Source organism: Cyprinodon tularosa, unplaced genomic scaffold (assembly GCF_016077235.1).
Source record: "Cyprinodon tularosa strain WSP-4 unplaced genomic scaffold, ASM1607723v1 ctg90, whole genome shotgun sequence".
NCBI lineage: Eukaryota > Metazoa > Chordata > Actinopteri > Cyprinodontiformes > Cyprinodontidae > Cyprinodon > Cyprinodon tularosa.
The window spans coordinates 1,210,415-1,228,671 of NW_024039674.1; the positions used below are offsets into that span (position 1 = coordinate 1,210,415).

Genomic DNA, 18,257 nt, shown 5'->3' on the forward strand with positions numbered 1-18,257 from the left:
AGTCTAAAATACATTTTTTAAGCACTGAGTGAAGATACAAAATTTATGAAACGCTTTGGGAGGGCATAGTTGTTATTTACTTCCTCTTTGCTGCATGACAAGAATGCAGCTGACCAGGTGCAGCTAAACATGCACGTGTCTATGTGGCCTTTATACATTTTTACAAGCATGCTCCACCTACTTATCTTTGACTCTCAACATAGCTGCTCCTTGGTTTGTATCTTTAAATAACATTGGGAGACAATCAAAATCTGAAGTGTCAGTAATCCTCTAGCAGATGCATGAAACTGTGGTTAGTTAGAATGCAGGCGGTTCTGTTGTGTTTTAACGAGAAAATATTTGAAACACTTTCATCACAAAGAGGTGTCATTTTCCAGGTTTTCAGTCTCCAATTGTTACCTTTGAGAATAAATCATCCAGCAGCACAGAAGAAATAAATACTCAATGTGTCTGGATTAGGATTAAAGTAGAGCAGTAGTTTGTGTTTACACAAGCTGTCAAAGTCAGTCAGAATATTATGTTTTTTAATGAGCTAAAATACACTTTATTATCTTTATTATCTTAAACTGAAATATCTTCTTTGAAGATTAAAATAAAATCTTTTCCTTTTTAGATGTTTAAAAATTTGGTCTGTTTAAAACTCTATATGGGAGTAAATAATTTGATTTATTCAACAATTCTGATTAAAGCCAGTGCAACTATTATAGTTTTTTATTATTTCTCTAAGACTGGAACTCTAAAATTATTCATATATATATATATATATATATATATATATATATATATATATATATATATATATATATATATATATATATATATATAAACCTTTAATGTCACTTTCATCCAATGCTAAAATAGTATGGTAAAATAAATATATTCTACTCTGTAGTACAGCTACAGTATATATTGCAACCTTTATCACAATGAAGCTGGTGTGAAAATAACAATCTGTGTGTTTGCTTTTTTCTTCTTACAAGATGTTTTACTTTATAACAAAACTACAGCAGCGACCGAACAATGCTCAATTTCTCTGTAAAAGACTAAAGATGTGCTATAATGAAAGAAAAACAATTTGAGCATGTTGACTAATTTTCAAAATGAGCATTTAGAGATTAATTTAGCTATGGATTTGCAGCATGTTGTGTCATTTTAATAGGTTGAATCATCTTTTATTTCTAGTTGGATTTTTCCTTTAGCCTTTAGCTGATTATTCATTCAGTGCATGGCTTTCATTTTCAAGATACTGTGTGCATAACGGGCTCTGTGAATCATGCCTTTTTCTTCATTGATATATGCTTACTAAAAAGTAAAATGAAGGCAGAAAAACAATAATACAATTTTCAATGTTATAAAGCATTGCAAATATCAATTTACCTGGGCCCTTCTCTATCTGCTGTTGCTCGTCATGCTCCAAACAACAGGTGTGGCCTAAAAGAGGAGGCATTAGGACCCAGGGTGTTCCATGCTCTAATTTAAAGTCACCAATCCTTCCGTCACTGTATGAATGTCACTGTGGAGGATAGAGCAACTGCCTGCTGGATCTTTACTCTGCTCTCTGATTTCCTTTTTTTTTCTTCTTTTTTTTGGGTATGGCTTTTAAAATATCCAAGATGTTGTAGGATCTAGAAGCAGATGGATAACTTGTACACATTACCTTCCGGAAAAGCAACTGGAGTTCATCTAGAACCACTGCAACAGCTTTAGAAGATAGTTTTCTCCTCAAGTTTCTTAGAATTTTCTTTACTTGAAGTGGACAGAAGCTATACACTGTGTTGACTACTTTATAATTCACATTTGGTCTTTTACTTGCTCAGCAGTCACTCTTGTCTGTCACTATCAGGATATCCCCTTCCCTCTTTCTAGGGTTTCATAATGCTTTAGGATCTCTGTGAGGTCGGACTCTCTTTCAGAAGCAGGGCTGAATTTCACCCCTCTTTTAAAAGAGTAAAGCGTAATAAAGGCTGCTTTATCATGAGTTAGTACTGCAAGTTTGTAGAGATGATGGGAGGTCACAGGTCAGACAGAACTTGGAAGTAGGTTTAATTTAGATTTGGTATATAAAGCTTTAATATTTAAGGCTTACCTTATGAGTTTTGTTTGGACGTAAGGAACGTAATCATGGGAAATGCAGCTGGAAGCTCTGAGATTTCCCAGGGAAGGGATATTAAGGAGACCACAATAACCAGCCCTGAGTGTACCGGGCCTCAGAAGCAAACAGCAGGACCCAAGCTTCCGATGCCCCCTGATAAGGAGCTGGAAGAACGCTTCAGTGCTGCACTGGTGAGTCCTGAAGGGAATAACTTGGTCTAGCATATCAACAGCACAAGGTAGCAAAACATGTGGAGTATGTTTGCAATGTGCACAGCAGAACAATCTTATCACTGTGCCACCAACACAATACATCTGTGAAAAGACACATAAAAGCTTCTTTTTCCTGCAATGATTGCAGTTTTAATCTCTTCTCAGGATTAGTATTAATGTCCAGTTCTAGTCAAATTGAGCTTCACCTTAACATATAGTTTTTTTATTAACCGTAGAATATTTTGATTGTAAGTATTGAATCAACACTTATTATCACTATCGCATTAGCTAGATTTTTATTTTCCAGGTATTGGCCTATTTTCGTTAGACAGAATGCTTAACACAAAGCTTAATTGCTGGCCATTTGAAAAGCTTAAAATTATGGAGTTTCTTTAACCCACAAGTAGTCAAATTTCAAGATACGTCCCCACTAATCTTTTGTTTAATGTCACTTTAAAGTTTATACCAGCCGCATTTTGCAGTAAAATTTCTTAGTTTGGTCAATGTTGGGATTTTGGAAATTCTGTTCCTTCTAAAAGCTTGGGTTTATCTTAGAATATTTTAGACCATTATCTATTGGATAAATGCAGTGTGTCCAAGTGTCTGTCATTTGGCAGTTTATTTAAGGTGCAATGAAACAATTTGGAAGTAGCAATTCTCTTATATAAAGGTATAATTTTGTCATAAACCCAGGACAGGGCAGCCAGTATTCAAGGTGGGACAGCCAGTAGGAAAGTTCAAAGCATTTATTAAAACAAAAACATAACAGAAACAAAGCGTGCTGCTGTAGATCCGGCGGCTGCAGGAGGGAGGTTGCGGCTGGTTATGGGAGAAACACAGGTAAGTGACCACTATCATCTGAACAGAAGATGATAATTAGAGTGAGTTACTTACCTGGTTAAACAGTACAGTCCACTCAGATCTGGGTTCCAGGAATTCATAAAAGTGCGAAGGCCGGTTCAGAGTCCTGTGCGTCGAGCGTCCAGCTCAGACAAAAACGCAGAGACAGAATCCAGCATGAGTCCAACAGAGGTTCAGGCAGGCAGATCAGGCAGGGACAGACAGGGCCAGTGGGTGAGAGGGAACGGATTCAGGAAAACAGAATCACTCGGGAAATGCTGAAACGCTCTCACCACTGGTAAGGGATAAATCTAGCCTGAAGACATGGGCTCAAAAATAATCTCCTACTAGAAATACGTACATGAGCCTTGGAAATAACTAAAACTGACAGACAGGACACTAACAGAAGGTAAACAAGGAACCAACAGAAAGACAACAGTATCTCCCCATGATAGCTGGAACTGAAGACAATATAAGGGAAACCGGCAGGTGGATGAGATCAGAGATAATTGGGAGCTGGAGAGGAGGTGAAAGACATGAGTAATTTATGTGAGCTATCAGGGCAGATCATGACACTTATTTTGGAAATGCATCAGGGCAACTGGCACCCAAACATCCGATTATGATTGGAACACTCTCATGCTTATCACCTGGTCGGGTGTTTCTATATATTTTTAAAATCCACCCCTTGCCATCCTGCAGTCTTCATATTCTATCTACACCCATCTCCTCCACATAGATTTGACTCAGCTTGTCTTAACTCCCAATATAAAGCAGTTTAATAGAATTTTAAACACCAAACCTCAAGCGGATCTTGTCCCTGCTTTTTGTAGATGACCTGGTTCTGTTAGCTACGTCCTGCCAAGACCTACAGCATGTGAGTTTGAAGTGGCTGGGATAAAAGTAATCTCCTCCTAGTCCGAGGCCATAGTTCACAACCAGAAAAAAGTGGCTTCTCCCCTTCAGGTTGGAGGCTCCTGCCCTAAGCTCAGGAGTTCAAGAATTTTGGGGTTCTGTTCATAAGTGAATAGAGCAGGAGAAAAATAGACAGATCTCTTTAGCTGTTGCTATAATGTGGACACTGCACTGGTTTATTGTGGTGAAGAAAGAACTGAGCAAAAGGCTCTCAATTTACCTCTCGGTCTACATTAATACCCTCAGCTATGATCATGAAATCTGGATCATGACCGAAAGAACAAGATCCAGCATACAATCTTAACTTTTTAACAGCTTTGACCAGCAATAATTTCTCCAGAGCTATTGGCTTGCTTGTGGACAGCTGCAACTTTGAGGAAAGCTTTAAATGTTAATTTTGGTGAAGAAACTTCTTTTCATGGTGGGCAACCCCTGTAGTCCATGGTGAAACGCACACACCTGAAGACAGCAACAGTGGGGTTAAAGCAGTTTCCATGTTAGGGCAGGTATGAGAATTGATTATTCTCGGACATCCATGCAACGCTTACTTTTTGGACTTTAAAAAAAAAAATGAAGCATGAGACATCTGAACTGATACAACTGAACTGTAACTTGTTACTTGGAAGCGTTTGAAGCAATTAAACTGGAATCTGAAGAAAAAAAACTAAAATAATTTCTGAATCTGCCTAAATCTACCAATTACCCCCTTAGATTGGGCCATAATTGCTTTGGTATTTGCCAGTGAGTCCTGTCAAAGATATTCTTTGTTTTTGCAAAAATATCACCAGCTGTTTCTTATCAAACCTTGGCCTTGGTCATCTTCACCATCTTGTAGACAAATTAGGTCCAAGCTGTATTATTTTGGTTCTTTTTGGGTTGGAGAAAAGGCACAATAGATGTTAGAATGAAAATTAATCTGTTTAATTTCACTAGATTTCATACAGCTATTACATTTTAAGATAGAAGTAATAAGAAATACATGGGCAATAATGATTTTTTTATTTTATTTTCTCACCTGTGTTTTAAAATATTGTGTATGACATTTTGCTCAAGCTTAATTTCAAACTGAAATTTTCAGCAGTATATGCTTACAGTGGTTTCAAGTAAGTTGTATCCATTGTGAGCATTATAGTAAGAATATAGTTATAGTAAAGGGTTGGAATGTGCAAGATTAATTATCATCCCTTTTCTTATTATTTTTTTGCCTCAATCTCCACACATTTGTTTGATCCACTCTCTGGAAAGTTCTGTCAGTTTGGGGAACTAACAGGTCAACATGGATATCACCACACTTCGACCAAGAAGCTCTAACACTTATTAAGACTTTAGAAAGCCAAGTGGGATAACTGTTTTAGGCATAACTGGGAAAAAAAATGCTCTTTATGGCTCATATAGTCCATTTGCTGAACTACTCTCCTGGAACTGTTTGGCTTTTGCCCCAGAAGAGGCTATTATATCATGCCAAAAAAAATTAACTGAAAATTTCCGAATCAGCTTCTCAAAAGTCATGTTTTGTTCTAGTTTTTTTTTTTTTTTCTCTTTGACTGAGATTGTGATTTACAAAATGTAGGTTGGTAAACAGGCTGGACTCCATAGTGATCGTGAAGAAAACAGTATAAAAGGAAGACTCAGATCTGAGTCGAGGCAAGGAAACTATGTTGAGAATGCAGCCAGACGACTTGCTGGGTTGTTATCCACATTCCTCTTCTCATTGTCAGTCTTATCTCAGAAGCTGGTGCTGATGTTGACGTGACATATATATTATTTAAGCTTGCAGGCTGTTGGTAAACGGCTGGATATAAACTTCTTTCTACCAGAAGAACAGATATGCTTCTAAAGGTTTAACATTCTTTCGGTTTAGATAATATAACATCTTCAGAAGAGCTGATGTAAAATGGGGCTAAAAGTAGGACCTGGAGTTTGTGCCTAAAATTTAAATTGTGTTTTTTTTTTTCTTTTGGCCAAAATTGAGATTATGATATTATTTAAATTTTCCTCTGCACCAACCACAAGCATGTACAGTACATGCTCAGCTCCAGGGTTTCATTGTTTTCACTGCTTTGAATGGAGACAAAGTTGCACATAATTTAACAAATGCGCTGAAGTATTTACTAGCTCGCATGCAAAGATTTCCATGCTAGCTGCAACTCTGTGGGAGGAAACCAACCTAAAAATATTGCCGCTACCTGAAGGCTGGGATAAAACATAATATCTTATTCTTGTTAATATAATGTGACTAACAATTATATTGCAAATCTTTTAATCGGTCAATTATTTTTTGGATTAATATTTTGATAGCTCCATGTAAGACTTTCAACGGAATTAAACCAGGTGAAACTAGAACTTTTCCACTTGAGTTTTGCTGAGAGCTTATTGATAGATGTTTTTTTTTTATTTAAATGCGAAATGTTTACATATTATTTTCACAATTTCAGTATTATTACTGCTCTAAGTGGGTCTCTCTGTCAGCTAAAGACACGTTCCAGGGGCCGTATACTCCTGTTAAGAATTAATCAATTATTAAATCTGTTGACAATTATTTCAATAATTGATTTATATACGATTAATCATTTTTAAGCCCTAAATTTTGCTATAAATAAAAAAAAATGCTTTTTTTTTAAATCATGATTATATTGCAAGTGCAAACAATTCTGGTCATATAGTCTTTAAATTGTAGGTTCTTGCTGCATGAAGAATTACCATGGGGGAAATGGAAAAACGGCACAAAGGCATGCGGGCCATTAAGGTTATGGGCTTGATGATTCTTTAATTTTGGTTTCACATAAAGCAGATGGTCAAAATAAAACTGAAGGTAAAACTTGGTTTCATTTTTCTTATCAACTCCTGTTTATCTTTTGAGACTTAGACAGACTTTTTGTGTCACTGCGTTACTATGCTGTTTGGAACACGTGCGATTCTCTTGCTAAATATCTCTTGCTCTTTATCCATTCATCACTGTGTCTATCCTTTTTACAGGAAGTTACTTCCTGTGTAAAGTATATACAGAAGAGAATTTCAAAACTTAAGAAAACTTCAATTTTATATTTAGAAATTAGTTAAAAGTCATGAGATTCTTTATATGTAGAATGTATAGGAATCTTGACCTGATCATCTTGGTGGAATATATAGTGTTTATATTGGAGCTTAAATTGCTGGTATACATTGTGATTTTTAGCTGTTTAGTTGTGTCCTGTTGCTGCATTTTAAGCATACTAAGCAGATGACAGCAAACATGTGCCAAGCCAGTTTAGCTCCACAAAAGAGGATTGCATGGGATGGTATCCTAATGCTGTAAATAAATTTGTCATGTCCAGATTTACTCCACTATTAAATGAAGGAGAACCAATAGTGTTTGTTATATTCTGATGGTTTTTATTTATTTTAAATGCCAACAGGCTATAATGAAATTGAGTTTAAATGAAACAAAACTAAGGAGACTATTTTCAAAATATAAGGAGTAGAAAGTAGAGATAATTGAACAGAAAAATGTAAGAGTGGAACTAAAATAAACAGTTGTCTAAACAGTTAATTAAAAAATAATTACTCCCGCAAAGTATAGATACTGAAAATGTCTACTACCAATAGTTTGCTTCAAATCTTTGAAATAAACTGTGTTAGTTTTTTAAAATATTTGAGAATTATGCTCTAATTTGTAGTTACCGATCTGCTGTTACTATGTTTTAATTTGACTAACCGGATCTTCTTGCCATACTTTTTCCTGTTTGGTGCAATTGCAATAGCGGATCTTGACCTGGCCTGAACATTTAGAGTATGTTTGGCTCAACCTGCTGCTGTGAAGCAGGATTCTCCACCATGAACAAAATCAAAAATAAATACCGATCCAGGCTCAAAATGAGCTCCTTGATATGTGCTTTAGAATGGCTTTGTCAACATTCAAACCCAGGTTTAAAGTCTTGCAGGGCAGCCTAAAGCCCACTGCTGTCATTGAGCTAAAAAAATATATAAATTAAAATAAACAGTCAGTTCAGGTGTTTTATAAAATATGTGATTCAGGAAATTTTCTATATACCAAACTGAAAGATTGTTGTTCTCTACTTCAAAAAACACTTTAGATTTTAAATTTTAAAAATTTTATAAATTCTTTTTATATTTTTATATTTAAAATTCAATGTATAAAATGAATGCAAAAACACCTCATTCTATTTCAATGTTAAATTCTGTTTAATGTAACAGATCATTAAAAATGTCTCTGGACCTTTACTGGTTGATGGTTTTCTTTATTCAGACCCTGCTGATTTTTTATTGGTTACTCCTGGTTTAATGTTTATAAATATGTATTTCACGTAATGTGTGCCATCCAATGCAGATCATTGGCGCCATCCACATCTAGTGAAAACTAGTGTAATTGATGAGTCATAGAACGCAAACACTCATTGTTTAGCTAAAGGAAATCCAGTAGCAAGCAGGTGTTCTTCAAACTGCAAACGAGAATCGTCTATGCCATGCTACAATGTTGGATTTAGACTTCAACAGGATTCAGAGACCAACAAGACCTCCCTCATCCTTGGCCCTATCTCAAATAATTTTTTTAAATAGTCCAAAAACAGCTTTCAATTCATATAGTGGCATCCGGCTGTTTTTTTTAAAGGTTGCTTTATACTTTTATACTATAAGTAGTTTTTGAAGCACATAAGTCAAGTTGATACTTTAACTTTTACCAGAGTGTTTTTAAACTGCAGTATCTATACTTCTACTTAAGTAACAAATTTGTGCACTTTTGACACCACTGGTACTTTGTTACTTGACACCTCTGCTTCTAAGGTTGAAAATGGATGGCTGGAAATTTTGCATTAGAAGTTTCTGCGCAAAAAAAATAAAAAATGGTTTAATCCATTACAGCAAGTCATCCAGGTTTTGAAACAACTAAGTAGCACCAAACATCACACTACCACAACCGTGTTTTACTGTAGGTATACTGTTCTGATTCTGAAATTCTGCATTCATTTTTGCACCAGATGTAATAAGACTCAAATTTTAGGAAAGGTTCCCTTTTTGTCAAGTCAGTCCACGGAATATTTGCACAATATATTTTGGGATCAGAAATACAAATACAAAATAAAAATATTTAATCTTTCAACTCTCCCATTGATGCCATTTCTGCATGATATCCTGTTCACTGTTCAATATCCTTTAGAAGTTATTGGACTCTTGAAGTATTTTTGGTAGAGTGGTCACTTACTGGAAGGCCTTGTTTCATATTTAATGAGTTTGTGCAATTTCTATTTTATGATTGATTGGGATATCAAAGCATTGGGAGTGTCCCTCTCTTTCAGGTGTTAGTGTCCACTGCAAAAGATTTAATAGCTAAAGAAATTGTAAAAATGTTTATGAAAAGACTTACTCCAATTCGTTCTATAGACAAATGAGTTTGCATCTCTGTGCCTTTAAGCTCCACAATTAAAGCAAATGTTGTGCACTCATTGTTAGACATCCTACTTATGTATTCAGCAACAGCAGTGTATGTTTATATGCTGCTTCCATGTTAAGGATAATAGGCAGTAGGTACATATGGTTTGCATGCTTTGTTTACCAAATGAGCTGGTAAATGTCTTTGTGGGCAAAATGTATTGCTGTTTGTTGTTCTGTTTTGAGGGTTTTTACTGCTGCTGTTAACAAAGATGGAGACAGAGCGAGTTTAGAGACCTGTGGGACATTCAAATTTTTTTGCATGAACCTTTGCATATTCCTTAACTGGGAACACAGCAAGTAGAATGCAGGGTGGAGATTGAACAAAAGGACGGCAAATACTTAGTAACCTATTAGTTTATCCTTTCTTTAAGTGAGGTGATTATAATAATTTGTTTGTGTGCATAAGTTTATTTTTCAATTAACAAACATATACACATACAAAAATAATTTAAAGTAAACACAAATATTATATAGAAAACAGTATAATTTAGTTTACAGTATTATTCAAGCTACTTATGCAATTTTCATTTTTATTATAAATGAGAGGGTTTTTTTTTTCTTTCTTTTTCGACCACATCACAGTTACAATGTGTGTGTTCTATACAGGCCTTCTGTTGAAATTAACTATATATATATATATATATATATATGTATATATATATATATATATATATATATATATATATATATATATATATATATATATATATATATATATATATTTATATATATATATATACACTCACCGGCCACTTTATTAGGTACCCCATGCTAGTAACGGCTTGGACCCCCTTTTGCCTTCAGAACTGCCTCAATTCTTCGTGGCATAGATTCAACAAGGTGCTGGAAGCATTCCTCAGGGAGTTTGGTCCATAATGACATGATGGCATCACACAGTTGCCGCAGATTTGTCGGCTGCACATCCATCATGCGAATCTCCCGTTCCACCACATCCCAAAGATGCTCTATTGGATTGAGATCTGGTGACTGTGGAGGCCATTTGAGTACAGTGAACTCATTGTCATGTTCAAGAAACCAGTCTGAGATGATTCCAGCTTTATGACATGGCGCATTATCCTGCTGAAAGTAGCCATCAGAAGTTGGGTACATTGTGGTCATAAAGGGATGGACATGGTCAGCAACAATACTCAGGTAGGCTGTGGCGTTGCAACGATGCTCAATTGTTACCAAGGGGCCCAAATAGTGCCAAGAAAATATTCCCCACACCATGACACCACCACCACCAGCCTGAACCGTTGATACAAGGCAGGATGGATCCATGCTTTCATGTTGTAGACGCCAAATTCTGACCCTACCATCTGAATGTCGCAGCAGAAATCGAGACTCATCAGACCAGGCAACGTTTTTCCAATCTTCTATTGTACAATTTCGATGAGCTTGTGCAAATTGTAGCCTCTGTTTCCTGTTCTTAGCTGAAAGGAGTGGCACCTGGTGTGGTCTTCTGCTGCTGTAGCCCATCTGCCTCAAAGTTCGACGTACTGTGCGTTCAGAGATGCTCTTCTGCCCACCTTGGTTGTAACGGGTGGTTATTTGAGTCGCTGTTGCCCTTCTATCAGCTAGAACCAGTCTGGCCATTCTCCTCTGACCTCTGGCATCAACAAGGCATTTCCGCCCCCAGAACTGTCGCTCACTGGATGTTTTTTCTTTTTCGGACCATTCTCTGTAAACCCTAGAGATGGTTGTGCGTGAAAATCCCAGTAGATCAGCAGTTTCTGAAATACTCAGACCAGCCCTTCTGGCACCAACAATCATGCCACGTTCAAAGTCACTCAAATTACCTTTCTTCCCCATACTGATGCTCGGTTTGAACTGCAGGAGATTGTCTTGACCATGTCTACATGCCTAAATGCACTGAGTTGCCGCCATGTGATTGGCTGCTTAGAAATTAAGTGTTAACGAGCAGTTGGACAGGTGTACCTACAGTATATATATTTATATTGATATTTTTTGACTGTGCTTGTCTTGTTCTCTGTAAACCTTGAAGGATGGACCAGTTACTGCTGCTGTAGAAATTCCCCTCCACACAGATCCAAATCTTCAAGGAATTAACTTTTAAGTTGATTAAATTTAGTGATGCAGTGATGCAAATCTCTTTTTCCCACCATGTTTTACTTTAGAGTTTGTCGCTTGTGTCGGTGCTCATATCCATCTTGAATATTCATACTGCATTATTCTATCTGGGATTTTACAAAACAGACTTTTCAACTCCCCATTCTATTTGTATCTTTCTCCGCTGCTGAAGATTGTTGTAGAGAAACAAGCCGTTCTATAAGGTGATTGACTGGAAGTGTTTTATGAAGAGAAATTGAATGCTGTGCTCAGACTTAACTTTAAAATAGATACAGCTGATCCCTCCCTAAAGTGTTGTACCTTTTTCTAACAAACAAAGATGGTTGGAAATGAGTGAAAAAATATACTCTAAGAATAAACACTAAAATGAAGCTAAACAGATGAAAACATTTTTTCTGTCACAGGTGTGCTATATATCAGATAGATTCAGTATCAAAATATTTCAGTTTCATGCTCTTTTTCTTTTACAATGCCTAGCAAAAGCATTCATACCCTTTCATCTTTTTCCACATAAAAAAAATCCCCAATAAACACAGCAAAGGAAATGAATAGGATTTATTGATGACGGTCTGTAAATTTGAAAATGCTAATAAAAAAACCCAAGATGATAAAAGACAAGGCAAAGGAAGACTGACATTTGGCTTTTTAAAAAAGCAGGGTGACCCTTACGTAAAAAATAAAAATGAAAGGTGGATGACGAAAAATGTTTGGCATTTTAGGGTGAGTTGTTCTGCTTGGCTTTTTTTTTTTTTTTTTTTGGAAGAATCAAACTCTTTTTTTCTTTTTATTCCAGCAAATATCTAAATACATGGTTTGCCTATAGATTCATTCCCTCATAAGTCACATAACCATAATATAAATCCCGCTGTTCTTTGACGGACCAGAGAGGTCAGAAATAAAGTTTTAAGGAGGATGAATCTGGTGTTATAAAACAAACTATCTGGCTCTGAACATTTCAATTTAAAGAGTATGGCACAACAGCTGCAGAACCACAGTGTAGCACTACACCAATCCTGCCTGTTTGGGAAGAAGGCTTTAAGGTTTATTTGTAGAATCCCAAAAGCGAGGGAATTTGCTCTGGTCAAACAAGACCAAATCTGAACTTTTCAACCTGCATGTAAAAAAATGTGCGGTGAAAAAATAACACTGCAGATCATGCTGAACGCCTCCCCACAGTTACACATGGCTGCAAAAGCTTTATAATATAGAGACGCCTTTTTTTTTTTTCTTTACCAGAAACAGGAAAGAGTTTATAGGATGATGGATTCAGCTTTTGAAAGGGAATCACATCTCAACCAGATGATAACCTAAAACAGTTGCAGCTATGGATATGTTAGTCACTTGTTTTTTATAATGTTTTAGTAATGCTTAAAGCTAACTAAAGCTATCTCGATAAATGCAGTTAGAAGTACTTGGGAATTGATCTTCAGAGACAACCTCAATGGAATCTGACAGAAAAAAAAGGAATTACCAAAAATCTCCAAATGTGGAAAAATGGTTCAAACCCTCAAATCCATAGTTTGATAAGGAGTTTGTCAGGCAGAGGAATATTGTATTGGGATTAGCGAAATTGTAGTGATGGAGCTAATGTGTTCAAATGTGCTATCAGGAGTTTGTATGATCATCCACCTTGCCATAAATACTTTAAACTTTATGAGAAGACAGCAAGAAGGACACCTCAACATGGCTTGGTCAAACTGTTGCAATACGAGCTTAGAAAGTCAACTATATTCCTTTTTTTTCTGTTGATAGCAGTTTCTGCAGTTGGCTTTCCTGGCAAGTTAGCAAGTGGAGGAATTTGTTGTAACAGTGGAAAAGAGTCTGAATGTAGGCTATCGCTTACACTTTATAAGATGTATGGAAAAGAGTGTTATTAATCTAAAACTTAAATCAGAATTTCTGGCATTTTTTGTAAAATATCTTCATTTACATGTAAAACAAAATCACCTTTAAATCATGGAGATGTTTTAGTTTAGTTTTATTATTATTATTATTTTATAGATTAACCGATTTATTTTTTCTGGAAAATTTGAAATTCTCAGAAATTCTAAGATTTGTGCTCAGAAATGCAGTGCTCTTTTTCCCCTTTCATCTACAAAAGTAATCCCTTGTAGAGAGCTGCATACAAATACATACTGTAACAAGTTTTTACTGACTTATTTTTATTAGATTTTCAAATAAAATAAATAACTAATTTCAAAGGGAAATTAAATGTTGCAGTAACTAATTTTTTTGGACAAGTATTGTCCGTGATGATAGCTGTAGGCAGGAAGGATCTTCTGTAGTGGTCTGTCTTGCACCAGATCTGGAAATGCCTCTTACTGAAGACACTCTGTTGTCGTTTAAAAGTCTTCTGCAGAGGATACTCAATGTTGTCGATAATGTTCTTCACTTTATTTATAATTCTTCTTTGTGAAATAGAGGTTCTACAGGAGTTCCTAGAACAGAGCCGGTCCTCTTATTTAGCTTGTTGAGCTGTTTTCCAGAACCTTTTAAATTTTTTTGTAAGGCATATTTGCTTTCCTGCAAGGTACTACATTGCTATGTATGACGAAGCAGCAGCTGTTGCTCCACATTTCCCCTTTCAGATAGCTTCTAGGGAATGTTCTACATGTAACCAGCATTTATTGTTCTCTCAGCTTCATTCATTGGGGTTGATTTACCCAATTCACAGTCATCATTGATCTAGAGTACTGTCCTTGTTGTTCACAGAAACACGTTATCAATTACTCGCCACATGTTTTAAACACCTCAAGCCATGCATTTACTATAATTTAAAGGATTATAGCTGAAAATAAAACATTTGTGAAGCTTTAATTTCCACTGCAAGTGTATAAAACCTCCACCAGCTGTTCACTTCTACTGCTCTACTGGGGAGCATTTCAGATAAACTAAGTAAAACCTCCTTAATAACACCTGCTCTGAGGTTCGTTAACAGTGCAGGGGGTGGTTAGAGCAGAATACATGTCATTGTTTTCATCTGTTATCTGGACTTGGTAGATTAAAATGTTTCTTTCTCTCACTCAGAAAAATGCCTCTATTTACAGGTGTTTTCTGCTATGATTTTTGCAAACATGATGACGTGTCTTTTCAGAGAAGCAGTTTCTCTAAATTCTGGGTACAATGTGTGAAATCTGATGACTGATTAGGTGCGTAAGAATGTTGAGAAGGACACCATTGTTAACAAATAAGGTCATCGCACAGAAGCAACAAAGAAAAAAATAGAGCTTTGAATTATTGAAGAAGTCCAACGTCAGAGTTTTCATCTAGGATACAGTTAAACCTGTTCACTGATAGCTAAGATTTGTTCCTTGTTTCGGTAAATATAATATTGTCTTTACACAGAAAAAATTTGCATATATGTTTTTTCTTTCACCTTGATGAAGATTTACATCCTTTTGAGTTTTAAACCAAAACCTTTCATCTAAACCTTGATTCAAGAACAGTAAACTATCTTTAATACACCAGTTGCCCAAAAAAAGCTCCATTCAGTGGGTTTCTTATTTCAAGACAACAGATATTTTTTGAGAGGTATTAAAAAGTGTGGAAATTATATTTTTTCCCCAATTACTATGGATAAGGAGAAATATTTTGCAGTAAAATTGCTGTATCTTAGTCTACAGGCTCCACCCATATCATTCCTGGCTACTTTTAGTAGGGATGATAAACAAACAGGTGTGCAAAGAAAAGCTTAATATTAAAGAATTATCCACAGCAGAGAGCTTTCATAAGCCAAAAGAATCTTATCCAAATTTGACCTAGAAATATTTGATGCCTGCATCACTAAAGAAAAATTATTTCATATGAAAATCACACTTATATTCTATGTAAATGCATTTATACCCGGTCAATTTTAAACCCTTTTTCCCTCTAAAGATAAACGTAGAAATTCAGTTTTAAAATTTCCCAAACGTTGAACCTAAAAACCCCAAATCTGATTTCTTAATCAGGTACCGCCACTGATTTGCAGACCTTTTAACCAATTTTATATAAGAAAACAAACAAAAACATACATACTTTGTCATTAAATCAAAACAATCACACTAATTGTATGATAATTATTTATTCATTTCTCAGTATTTTATCTCTTTCCTAACATAAGTAAATAAATAAATAAATATATGACCCAACAAGGCAGCCTTCTGGAAAAAGCGAGGCGCATGAGATATTAACCTTGACAGGTTAATTTTCAGTGTTACTAACTTTTCCAGCTATGACAGAGCTTTAAATGTCAGTATACCCAACGAAAAATCTGATATTTCAATCATCGATTTCTTTTTCTTCTATGCTTCTGCTTCCAGAACACAATGAATCTTCCTCCGGACAAAGTGCAGATCCTCTCCCAGTATGACAATGAGAAGAAGTGGGACCTGATCTGTGACCAGGTTTGTTTGCATTAAGGCTTTGTGACAAATCAAAATCTTTACTCAACCTAACATTAAAGAGGATTAATTTAAATCTGAAAAACTCGCACAAAGAGAAAAGACAATTAGGAGAAATTTATTGATACAATTACTTTGTCTTTGGTGCTAAGACCTCGGCAAGAAACACAGCACTTAAATTTGATAGATATGCATGAACAGGAGCAAAGAATAAGGCTGTTTCCCTCCCAGGCCCGGAAACTGGTGGTATATATCTGTGTTAAGTTTAAATGATGGAATCATTGTTTTTTTTTTTGTTTTTTTTTTTATTTAATTATTTTTTCCGAAAAGTTTTATTGAGAAGTGACCAACCCTCGAATCAACCCCTTAAGACTACGTAACACTTAGGTTATCCTACAGGACATAATAAATATTGTCTTAGTAAAACAAAAATAAAAATTTTGGATTGCTTGGTCAAAATAAAAAAAAAAATGTTTTCTGTTATCTATAAACAAGGCGAAAATATTATAAGAAAAGAAGCTGAAAGGGTAAAATAGTTTCTCATTTGTAAAATTGACATATCTCTCCAACCTAATAAATATTGAGGAGGAACCCAATAGTGGACATAATTATTACAGGCCTCTTTGTTTTTCTCCTGGATTCTTAGGAGCGGTTTCAAGTCAAGAATCCTCCTTCTACCTATTCGGATAAACTGAGGAGCTGTTTTGATCATGGAGGAGCAGGTCGGAAGGTACGAGTCAAACCACTGATTTTTATCAAGCAGTTCAGGAAGCAATTGGTTGGTTTTGAACTTTAAAATCTCAATTAAAAAGTCTAAATCTTTATCCTTGGTTTGAAGTATTAGGGATTTGAGGGAATCTAAATACCATGAATCTACAGATCCATGTTTTAATTTGAAGTTGTTAAACTGGTCAGATTAAACATCTTAAGACTTAAATGTTTCATGAATAAAAATAAATGAAATTACTATTTGATAATGTTTTGAAGGGAATTAGCAAACTCATTTCAGGATTTTTTTGGTGAAATGACCATAATTTTATTGCAAGACATTGTAATTATAGTTTCATAAGTTAGATGTAGTTCACTATTTATTTACTTAATTTTTTTATGGCACCACTTCCCACCATATCATCTCATTCAATCAAAGACGATTCAATCAAATCATAGATTATTTTAAAGTTTTTTGTCTAAGGAAACCCAGCTGATTGCCTTGATTCACTCCTTCATTATGAGCATGTGGCAACCATTGACATTTGCTTGCATTGCATTGTTATCTATACAGAAAACCCCCATGCTGAAGATGCATGCAGTGAGAGTGGAGAGGAAAAACTCCCTTGTAACGATACAGAATAAACCTGAATAGCCTTCTGCCAAGGCTGACTAGCAGTTAAACAACAAAGGTCAAGTTCAGCCTAAGGAAGTAAAAATCTAGCCATTAGCCCTGATAAAGCTAGTTAGCAATGAGTAGCCATGTAGCATGCATGGTAGTCCCCTAAACACAAACATAATCGCAGATTCTTTTTAAATAAAATTTGCAGTAAATATTTTAAAATACCTTTTATATATTTTTAAAAGCCTTTAAAGGAATAGTACACCCAAAACATGATTAGCCTTCATTTTCTACTCACCCCCATGCTGAACAACACTCTGGAGTACTTTTTTGATATCTCAAATGCATCTGGAGATCTGGGAGGCTTCTTGCTGTCTGCTAACATTCAAATAATGGAGGTGCCCAGCGCCCGAGGCAGAAAGGTCCATAAAAGTCCACAAAAAACGTTTCAATATTCCACCATACTGCTCGTCCAATGTATTCCAAGTTTCCTGAGTGGGTAGCATCCAGAATTTACTCGAAACGAAGTCATTTAGAATGTTTTTAGAGCATAAACAGTAGTGTATAGGATTTCCTGAAAGCGCGCACATGCGCGATCACGACGCTACGGAAGCCGGCAGACCAAACCAGCGCATTCAGCTCGGCAAAGAACTCATGCTCTTCCTCAACACTGAAGTCCTCAGACATTTTTCTTTCGTTGTTTCTTTCTTTGTACAGGTAAACGGCACATTTCTTCTTCTACGCTTGCATTATTGGAAGAGCAGACGCTGAATGCGCACTTTCATCTGGTTTGGTCTGCCGGCTTCCGTAGCATCGTGATCGCGCATGTGCGCGCTTTCAGGAAATCCTATACACTACTGTTTATGCTCTAAAAACATTCTAAATGACTTCGTTTCGAGTAAATTCTGGATGCTACCCACTCAGGACACTTGGAATACATTGGACGACCAGTATGGAGGAATATT

General features: G+C 35.8%; 1 protein-coding gene across 1 annotated transcript in view; it reads left to right on the plus strand.

The window, feature by feature from the left end:
- Positions 1 to 1,541: 1,541 nt before the first annotated feature.
- Positions 1,542 to 18,257, plus strand: part of fmnl1b (formin-like 1b) — a 49,409-nt gene continuing 32,693 nt past the window's right edge. Inside the window, exons 1-3 of the mRNA XM_038274167.1 lie at positions 1,542 to 2,283; positions 15,882 to 15,965; positions 16,609 to 16,692. Of these exons, the coding sequence (XP_038130095.1) occupies positions 2,122 to 2,283; positions 15,882 to 15,965; positions 16,609 to 16,692 (330 nt within the window). The 5' untranslated portion in view covers positions 1,542 to 2,121. The remainder of the gene's footprint in view (positions 2,284 to 15,881; positions 15,966 to 16,608; positions 16,693 to 18,257) is intronic.